This window comes from Cucumis melo, chromosome 7 (genome assembly GCF_025177605.1).
Source record: "Cucumis melo cultivar AY chromosome 7, USDA_Cmelo_AY_1.0, whole genome shotgun sequence".
In the NCBI taxonomy this organism is placed as follows: Eukaryota; Viridiplantae; Streptophyta; class Magnoliopsida; order Cucurbitales; family Cucurbitaceae; genus Cucumis; species Cucumis melo.
The window spans coordinates 21,736,948-21,757,993 of record NC_066863.1 but is presented as its reverse complement, the minus strand read 5'-3'; the positions used below and the strand labels follow the sequence as shown (position 1 = coordinate 21,757,993).

General features: G+C 31.6%; 1 protein-coding gene across 1 annotated transcript; it reads left to right on the top strand.

Annotated features, from left to right (window-relative positions):
* Positions 1–9,800: 9,800 nt before the first annotated feature.
* On the top strand, positions 9,801–12,725 carry LOC103492931 (multiple organellar RNA editing factor 8, chloroplastic/mitochondrial). Its single transcript, XM_008453502.3, has 4 exons — positions 9,801–10,262; positions 10,699–10,796; positions 10,898–10,963; positions 11,727–12,725. The coding sequence occupies exons 1-4, from the start codon at positions 9,862–9,864 to the stop codon at positions 12,443–12,445; spliced, it is 1,284 nt and encodes a 427-aa protein (XP_008451724.2). The 5' UTR covers positions 9,801–9,861; the 3' UTR covers positions 12,446–12,725.
* The last annotated feature ends 8,321 nt before the right edge of the window (positions 12,726–21,046 follow it).

The window sequence follows — 21,046 nt, the reverse complement described above, 5'->3', positions numbered from 1 at the left end:
GTAACTTGTATTCTTTTTGTTAGTAGGAGTTGCTAAAATTTTGTATTTTTTGTATTCTTCCATATGAATGTCTTTCATATTATGAATTTCTTGTATTCTTTCATATTATGAATTTCTTGTATTATTTCATATATTATAATTCAAATTGATAACCATTACTCAATAAATTCTCTTAGGACTTATACTTATGGATAGATCGTGGATGCACAAGAGTAAGTTTACCAAAGATTATGAATTGGGTGTAGAAAACTTTATCGATTTTGGATTTTCTAATACGAAAGATGCCTCTATTAGTTGTCCTTGTTTGAAATGTGGGAATTGTAAAAAACAAAGTCGTACTATTATTAGAGATCACTTATATGTCAATGGAATGGATGAAAGTTATAAAATTTGGTTTTGGCATGGTGACCAACTACCTAAGTCATCCTTATACAGGGAATCTTCTAAGTTTGACACCTATATGTATGAAGAGAATGATGTTGGAAGTATAAATGAAATGATTGAAGTTGCTCATGAGGAGTATTCAAAAGATCCAAATGAATTTGAGAAATTGCTTAATGATGCCGAAAAACCACTATATGAACGATGCAAAAAATTCATCAAGTTGTCCACATTAGTAAAGTTGTATAATTTAAAAGTTAGGTATGGATGGAGTGATATTAGCTTTTCAGAACTACTAAAAACTTTAAAGGAAATTTTTCCTACTACCAATGAGATCCCAACATCCATGTATGAAGCGAAGAAAACTTTAGGTGCACTAGGAATGAATTATGAAAAGATTCATGCATGCCCTAATGATTGTTGTTTGTATAGAAAAGAATATGCCAATGCAACTGAATGTCCTGAATGTGGTGAATCAAGGTGAAAGTATGCTAATAATACAAATAGAGGGAAAAAACAAATTCCTAAAAAAGTTGTATGGCATTTTCCACCGATTCCACGTTTCAAAAGATTGTTTCGAAGTATTGACAATGCTAAAAATTTGATTTGGTATGCTAATGAGTGAGTAGACTCTCCAGCTTGGAAATTAGAAGATTTGAAGTGGCCAGACTTTGGTTCTGAACCTAGGAATATTCGTTTTGCATTATCAGCAAATGGAATCAACCCACACAGTGAAATGAGTTCAAAATATATAGTTGTTGACCCGTAGTGATAGTTATTTACAATTTTCCACCATGGTTGTGCATGAAAAGAAAATTCATGATGTTATCAATGTTGATATCGGGTCCAAGACAACCAGGAGATGACATTGGTACGTACTTAGCACCACTCATTGAGGATTTAAAACTCTTATGGGAAAGTGGTATTGAATGTTATGATGCTAATCTAGAATGAATATTCAATTTAAGGGTTGTTTTGTTATGGACAATAAATTATTTTCCTGCATATGGAAATCTTAGTGGATTTAGTGTGAAAGGGTATAAGGCATGCCCAATTTGTAGAGATCATACATCTGCTATAAGATTAAAATATGGAAAGAAAATGGCATACCTTGGTCATCGAAGATTTCTAGCACGCAACCATCCATATCGGCGTCAAAAGAAGTCATTTAATGGTGAAAACGAGCTTAAAACAATTTCAGAACCTTTGTTGGAGAGGCTATATATTCAAGAATAAAAGACCTTGAATTTCCAAGAGGAAAGAAGAAGACAAAAAAAAACAACCTATGAAAGGAAGTGAAAGGAGTTGTTGGAACAGAGTGTCTTCGTTTTTTGAGCTACCATATTGAAAAGATCTTCATATTAGACATTGTCTAGATGTGATGCACATTGAAAAAAAATATCTATATGAATATATTGGGTACGCTTCTTGATATTTCTGAAAAAAGTAAGGACGGCTTGAATGCTAGACGTGATTTAGTCCATTTGAAAATTCGACCAGAGCTTGCACCTATCAATGGTGAAAAAAAATCTTCATTCTACTTGCTTGTTATACTCTTACAAAGGAAGAAAAATGTTGTGTTTTGAAGACATTGTCAGAAGGAAAGGTACCAGAAGATTATTCTTTCAATGTTAAAAACCTTGTGCCGATGACTAATTTAAAACTTAATAGTTTAAAATCTCATGACTGTCACGTGCTCTTACAACAATTATTTCCTATTGCGATAAGATCTGTGCTTCCAAAACATGTTCGGTATGCCATCACTCGGTTGTGTATATTTTTCAATCTAATATGTAATAAAGTCGTTGATGTGCAACAACTGGAAAAGTTAAAAGAAGATATTGTGGTGACTATGTGTTTGCAAGAGAAATACTTTCCTCCATCATTTTTCACCATTATGATGCATCTCACTGAACACATTGTAAGAGAAGTCAAACTTTGTAGGCCTGTATATCTTAAATGAATGTATCCCTTTGAAAGATATATGAAAGTTCTAAAAAACTATGTGAGAAATAGACATCGTCCAAAGGGTTGTATTGCAGAAAGTTATATAGTAGAAGAAGCTATTGAGTTTTGTTCAGACTTCTTATCTAAAGTTGATCCCGTTGGGCTAGGCATTGATAAATTAGATGCATCTTTAGACAATTTAAGCCTTGGTAGACCATTGTCTGCAAGAGTTTTCTTTAAACCTGAACAAGATCTTCTATACCAAGCTCATCAGTATGTTTTTGCTAATACAATTGATGTGAAACCATATATAGAGTAAGTTAAAGTTTCAATTATCTTGTCTTCTGCTTTTTGTTTAATTAATGACATAAACTTAACTATATATTATAATGTTTCAATGTTCAAGTAAACACGTGGATGTATTGCAATTGAAATACCCAAATAAGGTCCTTCATCAAAAATGGATTCAAGAAGAACACAATCGAACTTTCATATCTTGGTTAAGAGAAGAGGTAAAATTTTAAACTCACTTACTGATCTTTTTTTATGATGGACTTTGTAATTACGTTTAGGTACTTGTCAAAACTAACTTTCAAAATAACTTAGCAATTTCTAATAATTGATTGGCTCGACAGCAGTACGCCCCAACATTAGGAAATGCACAATCCATACCTCAAAAGTAAGAAATCATTTGAAAGGATAAGTCGAAAGACTTAATGAGTGACGGTTTTTATAAAACATGTTTTCTAAAACAACTAAGCACAAATCCTTAGCTTATCGAAGCATTCAGACAGTTGGAAATCATTGCATAAGCTTGTTAATTTGAACTTAAATACATTTGATAACATTGCATAAACCATTCTTGATCGTGAATCCACAACCTGTTCTTAGCATGAAATCTAGGTAGTACTAACACCTCATCGTCAAGGCGTTGAAACACCTCTTTGTCCGAGGACAGACATAGGATATAATTTTCATTGTATCCTTCTCCTCATAGGCACAACAATATATACCTTCCTTGATGGATTTTAAGCATGGGCTTGTCATCCTTCCCATTAGTAGTGGAGTTAACCAAATGTGCACATAGAGCCATAGATAGTACATAGAACATATGAGCATATATTCATAAAAACATGCTTGAAAACTTGACTTAAAACATATTCTTGCTTTTAAATCACATAGTCATAAACATGCTTTTAACATAACATAAACTTTGGTAAACCAGCTTAAATCCATTACTTACTAAATCATGCTTTCAGTTTCCAAACACTTATACACATGCTTTACAATCTTAAATAAATCAGTAAATTCAAATACATTTCTCAAAACATGCTCTAAACATTAGCTTGTAAAACATTCTTAGAAATCAATTTAGAAATTCATTTTTTCACTCATAAGCTATTGCTTGGGGAAATTCAAAATCATACTTAGATATCTTAAGCATTTACGTAAAACATTTTAGTGCAAGTCACTCATTACTTTGAGCTAGTTCCCTAGCCCGTAAACTCAACATATTCCCTCTTGGCCTATTAAACAAACCAAAACCAAGCATCAAAATCTTAAATAGTCTTAAAATGACGCACAAACAATGTCCCATAAATTTAAAATGACGCACAAACAATGTCCCTCATGAATTCTAGACTTAAGAAATAAAATCACAATTTACACTTTTCCCATAAATTTCTAGATTCAATACGAAAACTTCACACTCATAACTTCCTTAATACTTGACCAAAATTAATGCACTGTATATCAAACTCTTCATTTTGAAACCCCAACAACTTATTTGAAGGAACAAAGATGTTATTCCCAGTGGATTTGTCTAGAATTACCCCGAAACACGGCTACGCCAAATTCGTACTTTCTACAACCCCTAATTTCCTTCTAAATTTAAACATATTTTTAGTCATAATTGGCTAATGAGTCATTCATGAAAGTTATGAAATTGAATAAGTTTTCCAATCATACTAAATAGAGCTTCTAAATCAATATGTACACTCTAGGCTACTTGAAAAACCAAAGGCTTCTCGAATTCGCACGAAAAATATGTGACCTATTTTCTTCTTTCAAAATCATCCATTTAACATAAGAACTGGCTCAAGCTTCTTTCATGAAAATTGTTAGAAAATGAGTTGATTACCAAAAAAATCAAACTTTGCCTTTTAATTCCTCTTGTGTCGCTCAAACCAAAAGAAAAAACAGAGAGTCTGTGTACACTAAACTTCTCCCATGGCTGCCTGTTTCTTCCAATTTTTCTTCATTTCCTTCAACTTTAATTCACAGTCCTTTCCCTTATTCCTCAAGTTCTCTCCTGATTTTTCTCTGAAATTTGGGTGGAAATGGTTGGAGAAATGACTTGGGTGATAGAGAGAACTCAAAACAAAATTTGCACCGATTGAACTTAATTTCCCTTTTTCTCTTTTTCTTTTCCTTTTCGATTCTCTCTTCTTAATTTCTCTTTTAATTCACTTGACAAATATATGTGTCTGTGTGTGTAATGTGTAGGAAAATAGCATCAGATGATAAAAAAATTAAAAAAAAAACAGCTCATAGCACTTCTTTTTTGCATATTGCAAATATGACAAATATAACAAGTAATTAGATATATCATACAACTATCAGAAGACTATCAAAGGGCTATCAGAGGACTACTAAAGGGTTATCCGCTTTTAAATTTTCTATTTTTGCAATTTAGAAAATGTTGTGACATGGGCCTTGTCATCATAAAAAATTTTGCTATTTTTACAAACGCCCCTTATATATATATATATATATATATATATATATATATATATATATATATATATATATATATATATATATATATATATATATATATAACATATAATTCCACTTTCTTTTGGAGAATTATCAAAAATAACAAAATGGATAAACTATTTACACATTATAGCAAAATCAAGTGTAATAAGTTTTTATGATTTAGTGGTTTCTTACAATAAAGTGTAAACAGTTTTTATTTTTTTATTACTCTTGGAAAAAAAAACCCCTTTCTTTTCCTTCTTTTTTTTTTTTTAAATAAATTCCAAATAGTTACCAATATTAGAATCAAAAAATTATTACCTAAAATTTCTATTGTTTACCTTCTTCTTGGTTCATTTCTTCGGTCCAAACTATTTAATAATAAATTCCTTAAACAACAACAAGAAATCAAAAATAACTTGAAACCTATCTTCATCAACTTACTTCCAAAGAATTTCCTTTCCATATTTTATACTAACTCAACTTCTTCTTCTTTCACCAAGTCCTAAATGTTCTTAAATCTAGGGTTTACAACTAAGAACTGGTACTTCTGGACCTAAAAGTCTTCATTATCATCTGGAGGTCAAAATATATCTTTCTTCACATCTAGTGAATGAACTTGCACTTTTTGTATAAGTTCACTGATGAAAAAATATCCCATATTCTAAATGTTAAATTTGCAAGTCAAGACAAAATTTTGTTTTTCCGAAATCTTCCATCTTGAATTCTTTTTTAAGATATTCTATTGCCTTTGAAAGCTTTTAGGAATTCTAATTACATTTAAATCATCAACATATACAATTGTAATAGCAAACGCTGATTGTGATTTTTTTTTTATATAAAAACACATGTGTAAATTGGATTATTTTGGTATCCTTCTTTCAACAAATATCCACCCAATCAATTATACCACATTATCCTTGTGTTAATCCATATAATATTCGTTGTAACTTTATTGAACATAATTCCTAAAAACGTGATTTATATATTTCAGGTATCTTAAATCCTTATGAAATTTTCATATAAATATCATTATTAAGAGATACATATAAATATGTTGTGATTACATCATATAAGGTGCATGTCCAAATTTTTAAACACGGTTAGTCCAATTAAAAATCTTAACGTGATTGCATCCACCATTGAAGAATATGTCTCATCATAATCAACTTCATGTCTGTGTGAAAAAACCTATGCAACTAATCTTGCTTTATATCTTGTAATCTCATTATTTTCATCTCCTTTTCTCACAAATAATCATTTATATCCCACACGTTTAACACCTTCTAGTATTTAGAGTACTTGTCCAAAAAACTTGATGTTTTGAAAGTGAGTTTAACTCTACCTTAGTTGCTTCTTGCCACAAATACCATTTTTTCTCTATCGACATTCTTCAACAGATTTTGATTTAGGATCCTCATTTTTAGATAGAATATCAAGAGTAACATATATGCAAAAATGTTAACAACAACTATATTAATTTGGTTCCATTTTTCTCCTGTCATGACATAGTTTATTTAAATATCATTATTATCCTCAATCGTTTTATCTTGTTAAATATTCTTGTCAAGAGTCAAATTTTTGGATTTCTTTTAAAACATTCATATCTTTAACCGAGTCATTGATTCCCTTTCTTTTTTTAAGGTTTTTATCTTTGGAACCTACTGGTCTACCACATTTCAGCGCGTGTTCCAAATTCACTAATGATAACTTGTTGTGTTCAAATATCAAATTTTTATAGGACATTTGTAGCTGCTATATGTGACTTAATTACTTTTTTTGCATCTACAAATGCATCTGGCAACTGATTTGTTATGTTTTGCAAATGAATCATTTTGTGAACTTCAAGTTCACATTGATCTGTACAACAATTTAAATAAGATAATAAAGATATATTTTATGTAATTTCTTTTTCCAACTTCTGAACTCCTCTATCTAATGTTTGAGAATTTGTCTCATTAAAATGACAATTAGCAAATTGTGCAATAAATACATCACCCATCAAGGGTTCAAAATATTTAATAATTGATGGAAAATCAAAGTCGACATATATTCCTAGCCTCCTTTGAGAACCTATCTTAGTATGTTGTTGGGAATCAAATTCAACATTTATCTCAATTGACATACAATAGTTATCAAAAGTCTGGGATGTAAAATTTACCATCAATATCAAGTCGAACATTTTTAATTGTATAATTAGGAAACTGTACTCTTAACTTAATTGTTTGAACAAGTAATAATCTTGCAAATTCAAGATTATGACTTGATAATAAGCACACATGTGACCACCGACTGCGTCTATTAATACCATGAAATACTTACATGATCCACTTGGTGGGCTATTAGGTTCGCATATATCAATCATGAATTCATTCTAAAAATATAAGTGATTCAATTCCCACTTTAGTTGGTGATAGCCTAATTATTAATTTGCCTTGAGAGCAAGTATCACATAATAATTCATTAGATTAAAGAATCTACTAGCTCTTTAATGGACGTCCATGTAAATTTTTTAATAATTTTTCTCATCATTATAGACATTGGATAACTCGATCTATCATGCCAAATTGAAAATATATATGGATTTATGAACTTCAGGTTCATTATTGCATATTTTTCAATCACTCGTTTATGAGTATAATATAATTCAAAAGATAAAGCAGACAACTTTTCTATATACGTTTTTTATTGAGACAATAGATATTATGTAAAGTACTATTTCATTATTTTTATCGATCTCAATATGATAACCATTGCAACGCATATTTTGAAAGTTCAGTATATTTATCTTTGATTGACTAAAGAACAATACTTGTTCCTCTAGGCAAAATAATGTTTGCTTTTCCAAATCCTTCAGTTAAGTTTGCAAAATCTGATATTGATTTTTCCTTCTAGTATTGTCAGTGTCACACCCCGTCTTGCACGCATCCTAACTTGCCATGCGAGACGTGATATGAATTTGAGTATCTTGAAGTGTTAAAGGCAAAAAAAAATAAAAAAAATAAAAACTCAGCTTGAGATTCTTAAGCTTTGCTTAATTGCCTAGTAGTTTTTTCTTGACTTAACTTGTAACCTAAAAGAAAATATACCTTATGTGATATATAAACTTAACACAATAGAGAAGTAACCAACTCTTAAACTTTTATTACTTAGGTCATTTGTTTAAAATACTCAACAAAATTACAAAAACAACACAAACTTAAGCTAAACGCCTTGGCAACCTCTTTTCGCCTGGCAAGCCTCTCACCTCTTTCCTTGCTTTAGCTTTAACGCCTGATACTTGGGGAGTAAAACTTAAAAACATAAGTCAAGAGACTTAGTGAGGTTTTAAGAAATCATTTCCACGAAATACCTTTTGTCAACATCATTATTCACATCAAATCGCTTAAACATATCATTTACATAAATATATTGATAGGGATTAAACGAGCAGAGCGGAAGAAAGTCCGAAATTCTACCCTAATTGCAATTAATTAACAATAAACCCTAAACCAAAAAAAGATTAAATATAGAGTTTTTTAAGAAAAACTTATGTTTGAAGCTTCGATTGATGCTTGAACCACCACTAGGGTTGACCTACTGTCCTCCAGACTCAGAGCCAGGTTGTAGGGCCCGTTGTATGAAGGAAGCCGAGAGAGAGAAAGAAGATGGAAAAAATATGGAAGAGGGTTGGGTTTTTTTTTAATTTTATTTTAGAAAACATAGCAGCCAAATTTTGTTTTAGAAAAATTGCCAAACTCTTTCCTTAAGGCTCCAAGAGCCCAATTTATAGAGAATTCACATGCAAGTGCAAACACATGGGCCAACAATACATAACTCACTAACCATTAGTAGGTTTAATGTCTTCATAGTATGCTAACACCTAGCCCACTATAGTTAGTGAGTTTATCCAACAAAATGTTGGATTTTCCCACTAACTTTGGTTAAAGGGTAAAATTGTCATTTGTTCAAAGTTAAACTTTAACTTTTCAAACCAAAAAGTCAACATTTTGACTTTTTACAATTTTTTTCGTCTTGACTAATTTTGACCTTCCAAGCATGAATCTGCATTTATTTCTCAAGATTCAAATCACATTTGAATATATTGTCAGTTAAAGTTTGATTTTTCAAAAGTCAAAAGTCAACATTTTGACTTTTTACAACTTTGACTATTTCCATCTTTTTCGAGCTTCCGAGTATGAATCCACATTCATATCTTTAATATTTAAATCTCATTTAAGCATAAAGCTCTATTAATAAACTAAAAACTGACGGGTATATCACACACACAAATTTCCTTTCCTTTCCCTAATTTCATGGATTTCTCCCCAATTTTTTCTTTCTCATTTATAGAACTTGTGCAAGTAGGGTGTGACTAATAGGATATTAAGGACATATGGTCCTTGGTGAGAAGCAAATCCATTTATTATAAATATTAACAATAATACACATATTTTTTAAAATTTTATTACAAAGTACAACTATTATAAGAAAAAAATGAAAAATTGTATCGAAGGATAAAAATATTTAGAAAAATTTAGAATATGATAAATATGATAATCATATAATTATATGAGAGCTAGAGAGGGTTATCGTTTTTAAATTTTTTGTGATTTTTACAAGCAGAATCTAATTTTGAATTTTCTCCAAGAACATTTTCGATGTTGTAATATTTGTAGGAAAAAAAAAAAGAATTTAGAATTTCAACAGTATATAAGTAATAAGCAACAAGCTTCCTTTTTAAGGAGTGAATAAGCCCTATCAAAACCCTAGGCTTTGTTTCGTCCTTCTCCCATGGCGACTCAGCTCTTCTCTCGCTCTCTCCCCAAAACCCTAATTTGGACTTCTACGTTCTCTCGTTCCTTTCTCACTGCCACCGGAGCCGCCCTTTCCGCCTCTTCTCACTCCTCTTCCTCCCTTCTCCGCCGCCTCCGTCCCCTCGCTGCTATTCTCGCCGCTGATTTTCGATGTCACTCTGCGGCTCCGAGCGTGAGAGACTTCTCTACCCGTGCCACTTCTTCGTCTCTCAATGACCCGAATCCTAACTGGTCTAATCGCCCACCCAAGGAGACCATTTTGCTTGATGGCTGTGATTTTGAACACTGGCTCGTTGTCATGGAGAAGCCAGATGAGCAACTCACGAGGGATGAGATTATCGACAGCTATATCAAAACGCTTGCCATGGTTGTCGGAAGGTTAATTCTCGTTTTCGTCGATTGTATTGAATCTCTCTCTCTCTTTCCCCCCCACGTTTGGCTACCCTTCTGATTATTGAATTTAATCGTGTCTCTTTTGTTATTTTAGTGATTGTTCTTTGATATTTAGAACAAAATGATGAGTCTTTTATTTTCAATTTCTGCTGAAGAAAAATATGCAGAGAAGAAACTAGGTTTGGTGTGTTATCTACGGAAACAGTTCCTCATGTGAAATTTCTTAGTTTTTCTCCAATGGTTGAGACATTTCTCATGCGACTTAAATATATTCGAGGGTTCTTACTTGTACTATTTTCTCTATCCGTTCCTTCTCTAAAGGATAATCATGAAGTTTATCGATCTGCGATAAATGGTATTTGTAGTCATTCGGGTCCTTGATTTTTACTGCTTTTTCCTATTTGGTTTCTTATTGCTACAGTGAGGAAGAAGCTAGGATGAAGATATACTCTGTTTCAACCAGATGCTACTTTGCATTTGGGTGCCTTGTTTCTGAAGAGCTTTCTTACAAAATCAAGGGTATATTTTTTGTGTCTTGTTTTCTTTTGTTTCGTGGTGTTTGTCTTGTTTATATTTTTATTTTGTATTGATCATATGAAGTTGTACCTAATTCTCCTCAGAGCTACCTAAAGTTCGTTGGGTCCTTCCTGATTCATATTTGGACGTTAAGAATAAAGATTATGGAGGTAATTCCTGACCTCATTAAGTATGCAAGTGTTCATTTTACCTCTTTCAGTGTCTAATTTTACTGTTTCTATCGCATCCCCACCCTTTAGTTCTAGATGAACACTCCTCCACTGGAGGCAGAACGACTCCATATTAATAAACACTTTTTTATTCTAAAATGTTAACTAGACTAGTTCTATTGAAGGTTTTATTTCAAGTTAAAGCTGCTAGATATTAAACTTTTTATTATATCATATGATTTTGTACATGGCACATTGTTCCCAGAAAAGAAGTTAAAATATGCCATTCTAAGTTAGTAAGTAGCTTTTCTCTTTACAAAAATGAAGACTATAGAGGGGATAGGATGTTAGATGCTTGATAAGTTGAAGTTCTTGTATAATAGTTTAGGATCCTGACCCATTCAGGTCGCATTCTAATATGTTAGAAAACTAAAAAAATTGTCTTAGATTGTAATGCACTCTTGAGCAGACTGTCAATATGGGGGCATTTCAATGAAAGCTCTAAAGTTTCTTGCAATTACTCCAGACAAGCAAAATTGGAAAGCTCGTATTTCTTGCAAACAATTAGGGGTCAATTTAGGAGCCAGTATCTTTTTTGTTGTAGCGTCTCTCTTGTTGGGGGAGAACTCATTAAAAATGTTTTGTGCTGGTCCACTTAATCAAGGCTATTTTGCCTTGTTATGAGGTGCTATTTTATTTTGCCTTACTATGGCGTCGTACAATCTGTTATCTGGTTTTCTGTGTATGTTTTTCCTTTTGGCAGGGGAGCCTTTTATAAATGGACAAGCTGTTCCGTATGACCCAAAGTACCACGAGGAATGGATTAGAAACAATGCTAGAGCAAACGAGAGGAATAAGCGCAATGATAGGCCCCGCAATGCTGATAGGTCGAGAAACTTTGAGAGGAGGAGGGAAAACATGCAAAATAGAGAATTTCCAAATCCTTCAGCGAATCAACCTACTGGACCAAACATGAGTGCACCAGCTCCAAGTAGTATGCCTCCCAACAACTTTAGTCCCGGCATGCCTCCTCACAACCATGCTCAAGGCAATTATCCGGGAGGACCACCACCTCCAAACAATTTTAACAGACCACCACCGCCACCACCACACAACTTCAACGGACCACCACCACCACCGCACAACTTCAACAGACCGCCACCACCACCACCACACAACTTCAATGGACCACCACACAACTTCAACGGACCACCGCCGCCACCACACAACTTCAATGGACCACCGCCGCCACCACACAACTTCAACGGACCACCGCCTCCACAGTACAACTTCAATGGTCCACCACCTCCACCACCGAACAACTTTAACGAACCATCACAACGCAACTATGCGCCAGCATCACCAAATCCTGGAGAAGCACCACCCCACGACTTTGGAGGGGCACAGGCAAACAACTATTGGGGAGCACAACAGCCAAACAACTATGGTGGACCTTCAAACTCTGGCCGGGGACCGGCATAGAACTATGAAAGGTTAAAAAAAGGCTAATGGTGGTGGATGGTCTAATAATGTGCATAAAAATCAAGAAGAATAGTCGGTTAGGTAAGTCAAATTGTGGTGGCTGGTCACTTGAGTTTTCGTTTCGGTGCTACAAACGGAGTTTAATTTTTGTTTTATGACTCGGCATATGTTTAAAATTTGTTTAAGTCTTATGTACAATTTATCATATTCATGAGATGGTGTATCGTTTATAATGTTAACTTTGTTTTGAAGTTGGCAATGATATTCTCTTTTGGCCCCATCTTTTTCAGGCTTGCAACATCACCTTTTTTTTTTTTGGGCTTTATATACATGAATGTATGTGTAGTTTTTTTTTTTTTTTTTTATTTTATTTAAAAAACAAAAAAAATATTTGAATAATAATAATAACATAGATACGAGGGAAATTCTTTTTTTCTTTCAAAAATTCAAAAGTTGTTGACCTAAGAAATGAAAGCAAGAATCACAAAGGAGAAAAAAGGACAAATTAGGATATAATTTATAAGTACAAAAACCAGATAACTTATAAAACACATCAGAATTATAAATGTGATTTATATTTATATTTTAGTATATATGTAAACCCTTATATGCGATGTCTATTTATATATTTGTAGTATATTGTTAGGATATGTGACATGTACTTGAGATATCTTTTGAATAAATCAAAGAAAACACCTAATTTTGCTTTGATTTTACACAAATGTCGATTTTACACAATATCTCAAAATCTCATTTAGAGATATAAACGGGTTGAGTTGGGTTGGGAGACATTCTTAACCTAACCCATATTATCGGTTGTCAACCCGAATAACCCAAATTAAGATTCCAATCCAACTCAACCCATAAAATATGTGTTGGGTTGAATAGGCGGGTTTTTTTTTTTTTTTTTTTTTTGTCTTCTCCACATATTGTTCGAACAGCAAAGAACCCGAAACAACAAGAGGGACGACGTGCATAGAGGAGGGAGACGAGGAGATGAGGAGATCAAAGAAGAAGGAGAACGGAGAAGAAGAAGGAAATCAAAGAAGAAGAAGGAAATCGCAGACGAGGAGATGAGGACTTGAAGAGATCGGAGAAGAAGAAGTATCACACGCAGAGGAGGGAGACGAGGGTGAGGAGAAGACAACACACTTGATTTGTAAAAAAAAAACCTAATTCTTTATATTTTATTAAAAAAATAATATAATATATATACATATATATATACACATATACATATATATTAATTCATATTGGGTTGACCTGAATTTTTCAACCCCAAACCCGAGATCCAAAAATTTTGAAAATTTTCAACCCAACCCATATAATGTGGGTTAGGTAGTCTGGGTTGTCGGGTTATTCTTATACCCCTACGTTGTTTTTATGGATTGATTTGTCTCTCACATTAATTTTAAATATTACATATTTTCGAAAATATAGATAATCTATTGCTATAAATATTTTATTCATGTTTATATTAAAACATATACTTATTATATTATATTCACTTTGGATTAATTTCATATATATACTTAATACAAGATATTATGGGAATGTAGGATTCAAACCTAGATTGTAAGAGTGGGGCACAACCACTACAACCATGTTTGTTTAAATAAAGCATTATATAATATATATTGTAATCTGACACTTTAAAATTAATATTAAAATATAAAATCGATAATGTGAGGGAGACACGTATACCCGCTAGCTTCTTAGTAAATCCACCCCTGGGCATATATACTTCATTCACCGTAAATTTTCTTAATAAAAAAACTTCATCGAAAAATTTCACTGGCATATACTATAATTTACAATTAAGAAGTAGTCGAAATATTAAGAGCTTAGTGTTTTAGAGCTCAATAATATTTTGCGATGTGCTTTGAATTACAGCTTGGAAGTCTATTTATAGACCCTGGATTTCAAACACAATTGAGATAGAAAAAATTAAAAGATATCAAATCAGATAGGGCATGACCCCTTATTCGATAAGATTTTAAAAAGAATATAAGATCGAATCAGACAGGACTCCCTTATCTGATAGGATTCTTCATTGATCTTAAAATCCTAAAAGCTAAATTCACTTATACAAGTAGAAAAATAATAAATGATGGATAAGAGTCCATCTTCGTACTAAACTAAAATGTGGAAATTTCTTCCACCATAAACAACTTAATAATTACATTACTTTACTTATTGTACATATTTAATAACTAACCTATTTATTATTAACATTATTATTAGCTTTATAATAAGTAGAAAGATATATGTCAAATTAAAGATTTGTCGGCCATTGATCCATGGAAAAATTAAAGTTGTTTTCATATTTGTTGTCCTTTCTTGCAAGTAGTAAATCATGTATACCATTAATCGTATTCCCTACGGCGAATTATTGACTGACCAATGGAACCATCATGCTTCACAATTGCGACATACGGTCGGGACCATCAAACGTACTCGAACACTCCATGAAATACATAATTTCATTTTAGCTCTTAGACTTGGTTTTATTGGCGCTTGTTGTCTTCAATTTTTTCCTGGATTTCTAGATAACATAACAATATTTATAGAGTAAATTAGAATTTTTATAAAGTTTACTCATCAATTATACTAGGGATGAGAATGTACAAACTAGATTTTTTTTCTCCATATATACATAAGCTAATATATTAATTTTGAATAGAAATCTTCTTTTAGAAGACTCTATATTGAACCTATTTTTCTTTTGAAATAGGTTTTTGGATTTGGAGCTCATATAGGTCGTGAGTTGAGAAATGGATCATCCAAATCGTATTTCGGATCTGCTTGCTCTTCGTCTTCTTGTATGGAAGAAGATGTTGACTTTGAAGATGAAGAAGCATTTACTACTGTTGATAATAATCTCTAGAAATCTGCATCAGTTGTGGCTTGAGCGAGTGCTGCAAGAAGTTTTGATTTGTCGTTTAAGAACTCGATGTTCTTCCTTTGATCAATATCTTGTAGATATCCGTTATCTGCGAACCATTCCTTTATGTGTTTGATGGTGGCATGTTGAAAATTGTATTTTTTCCACCATTTGATTTTGAGATTTTTTAACAATATCTTGTATTGAGGATATGATGCTGTGTTATAGCTCCAACAAAATATTCATGGAATTTGAAAGTAAAGGTAGAATCTCATTAATTATGAAATGAATTCTTTTGAATTGTTCTTGAGAAATAAAAATATGATTCTTGAATTGGAGTTGGTAGAATATCGTATGTAAGACCAAAATTAGTCCACCATTGAATAAACCATAAGGAAAAAATAATTTTGTAGGCGTTTTGACAAAGAAAATAAACCATGAGTGGTTCCTATTTGAAAACCAAAATACTCTATACCAAGCTTTGATGTAATTTTGGTAGGAGTAGGATTGAGGAACGAAAGATTTTGAAAGGGATTTTTCTGTAAAAAATTCCTTGATTCCAATGAATTGGATTAATTGCTTTGAAAATTTTAAATTTTGAATAAGGAATTTTTGAATGATCGTTTTTGTCTGGAACATGAGTTATTTCTACAGACGTAGTAGACGTAGTGTCTACTAGAATAAACTCATAGAATTTTCTTGTTTTTATGAGGTCTTCTAAAACAAAATTAAAGTCCTCAGGAAAGATTTTTGAAACTATCTCTTCTAAAGTGAGACTTTGATATTCGAGTTCTATGATATGATCATATACAACGATAGGTTCTTAAAAATAAAATTTGATCTCGGGTCTTGACACAAACCATTTATCAGGGGTGACAGTCTGAGAATAAGTTGTAGAAGGAGTAGAAGACTCCCTATTGGATGAAAGAGAGGCAAGAGGCCTCATTTGAACGAATATGCCAGAAGAACGGATGAGATTGGCCGAAGGCCTAGGTGGAGTGATGACTCCGTGAGAGATCCAATCCATATGCCGGACGATCTTGATTTGGATTGGGTTAACGTGGTAAACCCTAAATCCATTGTATATTGATCTACACTCATAGGTAAAGGTGCAGAATTAGAAGAAGAAGAAGATGGATGATTGCCCTTTGAACAGATAGAATTTGTTCTTCCTCTATCACTTCCTTTTTCCAAACTCATTTTTCTTTCGAGAGAGAGTTTTTAGAAAGGAGAGAAAGTTTTGGAGTTAGAAACTCCCTTGATAAATAATTGGCTAAAGGGTTTTGTTCTTTGTAGGCGTAACTTCAAAATCAAAGCAAGACAGTATGGCTTACTATCTAGCAAAGATTTGTTTTGAAACAATAATTTTTACATCTTTTCCTAACACAAATTTTGAGGCTCTAGAATCAATTTTGATAATGAATTTTTTATTAATCAACTCTCCTTTGAATTTTTGAATACAAAGAACTATTGCCAGTAATTTCTTTTTTTACTGTTGAGTAATTTTTTGTGTGTCATTCCAAATTTCTTAATAGAATCAGATTATTGATTCAGTCTTATCTACACACTGTTTTAGGATTCCTCCATATCCGATATCAAATGCATCAGTTTCAACGATAAAATTTGCTTTTGAATTAATTAAACTGAGGCAAGGGATTGATTTGACTAAAGACTTAATTTTCTGAATAGTTTGGGTGTATTTATCTGACCATGATTTTGTCTTTTTCTTTAACCTTTCGTATAGTGGTTTACAAATGGGCTTGAGATTTTGGATAAAATCAGATACATAATTTAAACCACCCAAAAACCTTTGAAGTTAGGTTATTTCTAGGACTTGGTCAGGAAAATTTAAAGCAAACTCAATTGATCTCTAAGTAGGCTTAATTTTTACTAAGTGGATTTCAAAACCCAAAAATCTTATTTTTGTTTCAAATAATTTGACTTTTGGTAGAGAAACTGCCAAACCATTTCTTTTTATAATATCTATAAAAATATTGATATGTTTAAAATGTTTTTCTATGCTTGGAGAAAAAACCAAAACATCATCAATATAAACAATTATAAAATCTTGAAAATTATTAAAAATATCACTCATAATTTTTTGAAATTCTGATGGGGCATTTTTTAGCCCAAAAGGCATTACGTTCTATTCGTATTGTCCAGACAAAACATTAAAAGCAGTTTTATATTTATCTTTTTTCAGAAATTTGAATTTGCCAAAATCCTGATTTCATATCAAATTTTGAAAATACTTTTGCATTTGAATTTTTTTTTAGTAAATCTTGTTTATTGGGAATATGATATCTAATCCATTTCAAAACTTTGTTTAAAGGTTTGTAGTTGATTACTAACCTTGGAACTGCACGCTCCTTTTCGACGATGTTGTTGACATAAAAGGCGGCACATGACCATAGACTTTTTGAAGGACTTGTTAGATGTATATCTAATAGATGTTTTGAAACAATGTTCTTTATTCCAAACATGTACTTTTGAAAGTTTAAATTTGATATTTAATCTTTTTCCATTTGTTCCAGTAAGAACCTCTCTCGTTTTTTCAAAATATTTTGTAGGAATTAAATCTTAATGAATACAATTTTAAACAACACCTTAGTCAATTAGTGCTTTTAAAGTAATTTTGAAATCTTCTATTTTTAGTGTAATTAAACAATATCATTTTTGAAAACTTATTCTTGAAATAAAATTAATTTCATGATTTAAATTACTTAAAAATATTTTCCTAAATCCAAATCTCTTAAATTATCATTTTGTTTCATTTGAGAAATTTCTTTTTTAATTTTTAAAATTTCATACTTATGTTGAGAAAATACTCTTTCTAAGCAATTGATTTTAAAATTTAAATCATCAATAGAAATCAATGTTTCTTCTTTTGGAGTTTTTAAAATTTCAGAAAGACTTTTTTTCAGAAATTGTTTTCTTTTTGGAAATGGTTAATAGTTTGAAATAATAATTCGGAAGTTAAAACATTTATTGCCGCATGCTTTTAGCCCTTCATCTGAGGAAGATTGGCTTGAAACTTTTGAATCAGTTTCATTTGCAATTTCCCGCAAATTAAACTAAAAAAATATAGGATGAATTTGAAGAATATTCTTCTTCATTTATCTCATGGATACCTCTTTGTGGATACTTGTTGGCATAATGTTCTTATTTTCTGCATTTGTAGCAAAAAAAAACCTTTTTATTTGATTTTCCTCTTTTTTGAGTTTCCTTTTGTTGTTTTTCAGCGGGTTTCTTGTAATTTGAATATTTTTTATACCTCGTGGGGTATGAGGTTTGCTATACCTTCGAGATTTTCTATAATACGTGGGTTTCATATTATAGTTTTTTGGACGAACTTCATGGTTCTTTGACTTTCTTATATCCATATTGAGAACAAAAAGTCTTCATTTCTTTCTTATAAAGATTTGAATGTTTTTGAACTTTGGTTTGAATCTTTATCTCGTTGTAGATGTCTAAACCACACTCTATAATTTTAGAGGTTAATTTGAGCATAAGTAAGGTTCTCTCATAAAGCTAGGAAGTCCATCAGTGAACATTTCTTTCTAATGTCTAGCATTGCAATCCTTGAAAATATAAATTCTTAATAAGAATATATCCTTATACCATCTAAAATTTTCCATAGAGGAGCATTTTAGATTTTTTATTATTGTCCTTTAATTTTCTACATCAGTATCACTTCCTAGATCGAAATGTAGGTTAATTGCGTAGAGAAGAGTTTCTACAGCGTTCTCTACTTCTTCTTCCACTTCTTGAGTTGCTGAAGTTCCTTCTTCAACTTTAATTGTTCTTCTAACCTTTGTCTTATGTCTTTTTATTGCTTCTTTTTCTTTAGTGGTTAGGGCATAATCCCACCACAATTTGAGACTTCAACTAAATCCATTAATTAGAAGCATGACAACTTATCTATTTGAATGACCGTTAGATTCATAGGCTATGACACAAGTTAACATATTATTTAATATGTCATAGATTTGAAATTATGGAGTTCCATCAAGGTTCCAAACATATATGGATTCTCCATTGAACTTTGCATTTATTGAATATATGTCTTTGTTTCTCCTGGAAATGAAGGTCGATGATAGAAATTAATTTGATCTCTTTTGTTAATATACCTTCCAAAATTTATCTTATTGATTTATTTTTCTTCTTCATTGATTGAGAGATTTTCAAAATCTTCCATGAATTGGGTTGCATCTTCTTCATTAATGACATTGATCAAACTTTCGTCCTTGAAGTTATCTAGGTGTTTGTTAATCTCATCTAGAAAATCTAGAAGTTTTTGTTTCTGAGTTTTTATTTTAACCTTTTCTAAGGGTTGGAAGAGACTAGGATTTCTTCTGGAGAAGGAGGATTGATAAGTTCTTCTAATTTAAAAACTTGGTTTGCAATTAAAGAAAGCATTCTGTTAGAATAATTGTTTTGAACTTGGATACTTTTTATTTCCTTATTTGTAGGAGCCCTATGCTCTTCGGATTCTTTGATAATTTGAAAGGGTTTTGCTATAACATTTTCGTTATAAAAACTTTTGAACTCAACATCTTCCATTGGTGGAAAATCAACTTTGATTTCTCCTCTTTGAGTTTTCCATGATTCTTTTTCTTTGGTCGTACAAAGATGGTCAAACTCTTTTCTTTGGTTAAACCATCTAAAAAATGCAATATGTTCTTGAAGTATTTCAAGGGTTTTGAAATACTCTTCTTTGATAAGCTTCCTTTCTATTTTAGAGTAGTTTTTGAAAAAAGAAATTCTTTCAATATGGTTTTCTTTAGACATAAATTCTTTTTGGAGGGATTCTTTGTCAAGCTCAAACTTTGACTTTGAAATAATTACATTTGATTAAGAACTAGTACCCATTTCTGTTTGGGTTGGGGAATTTGGAAGATTTTCTTCATAAATAATATTCGATATTCCTTGATTTATTTTAACAAATTTAATTTTTAGATTAGGAATCGACTCACTTCTAATACTAGATATACTTGGTCTTGAACTCATGAAATCTGTATAACTCATATTTTCTTTAACAATAAGGAAATTAGGTGATTCGTTTTCAAATTTATTTTACTTTCCCATTAGGATGCTAAATGATGTGAGAAACTTCTTTTTCTTTCTTTTGAGGGATAAAAGCATTGTCTAAAACCCAACGGAATTTTTCGTAACTTCGTCCCAAGAAAAGAGTTTTGGAACACTAACAGATGATTTATTGAGATTTGTTTCTATTAACGTAGTTTTTCCCTTAGTTGAAGACAATAAAGCTTTTGGATGCACGGTAGTAGTCAAAACTTTATAGGTGACTTTGTAAACAAATGGTTAATTTTTTTACTCCTTCAAAATTTAATCATTAGCCAGTAATATTTAGGCTCAACGTTTTGAGAATGTGTGGATCATCAAGAGGCACCATGAAATTTGGAAAACAATTAAAATAGACAGAGTCATTAACCAAATTTGATTTAGTTATTCCTAACAAAAAAATTTGAAAAATCTTTGTGACGTTTATCACCTTAAAATTGCTAAGACTTGTGCGTCCAGTCCAGATCTAAACATTGGAATTAAAGCTACTTGGACGGATCCTATATGAAGAAATGAAAATTCTTTTTGATGTTTGTCAATATTATTTCTTAGAAATAATTGTATGGAATCAATTTTTCCATAAACTTTTTTTTTTCAACAATTTTTACACAGAGATTTTCTTTGAAATTGAA

Coding starts and splice junctions, on each gene's coding strand:
- LOC103492931 (XM_008453502.3), top strand. CDS start 9,862: ATGGCGACTCAGCTCTTCTCTCGCTCTCTCCCCAAAACCCTAATTTGG. Junction 10,263..10,698: donor CTTGCCATGGTTGTCGGAAG/GTTAATTCTCGT, acceptor TTATTGCTACAG/TGAGGAAGAAGCTAGGATGA. Junction 10,797..10,897: donor GCTTTCTTACAAAATCAAGG/GTATATTTTTTG, acceptor AATTCTCCTCAG/AGCTACCTAAAGTTCGTTGG.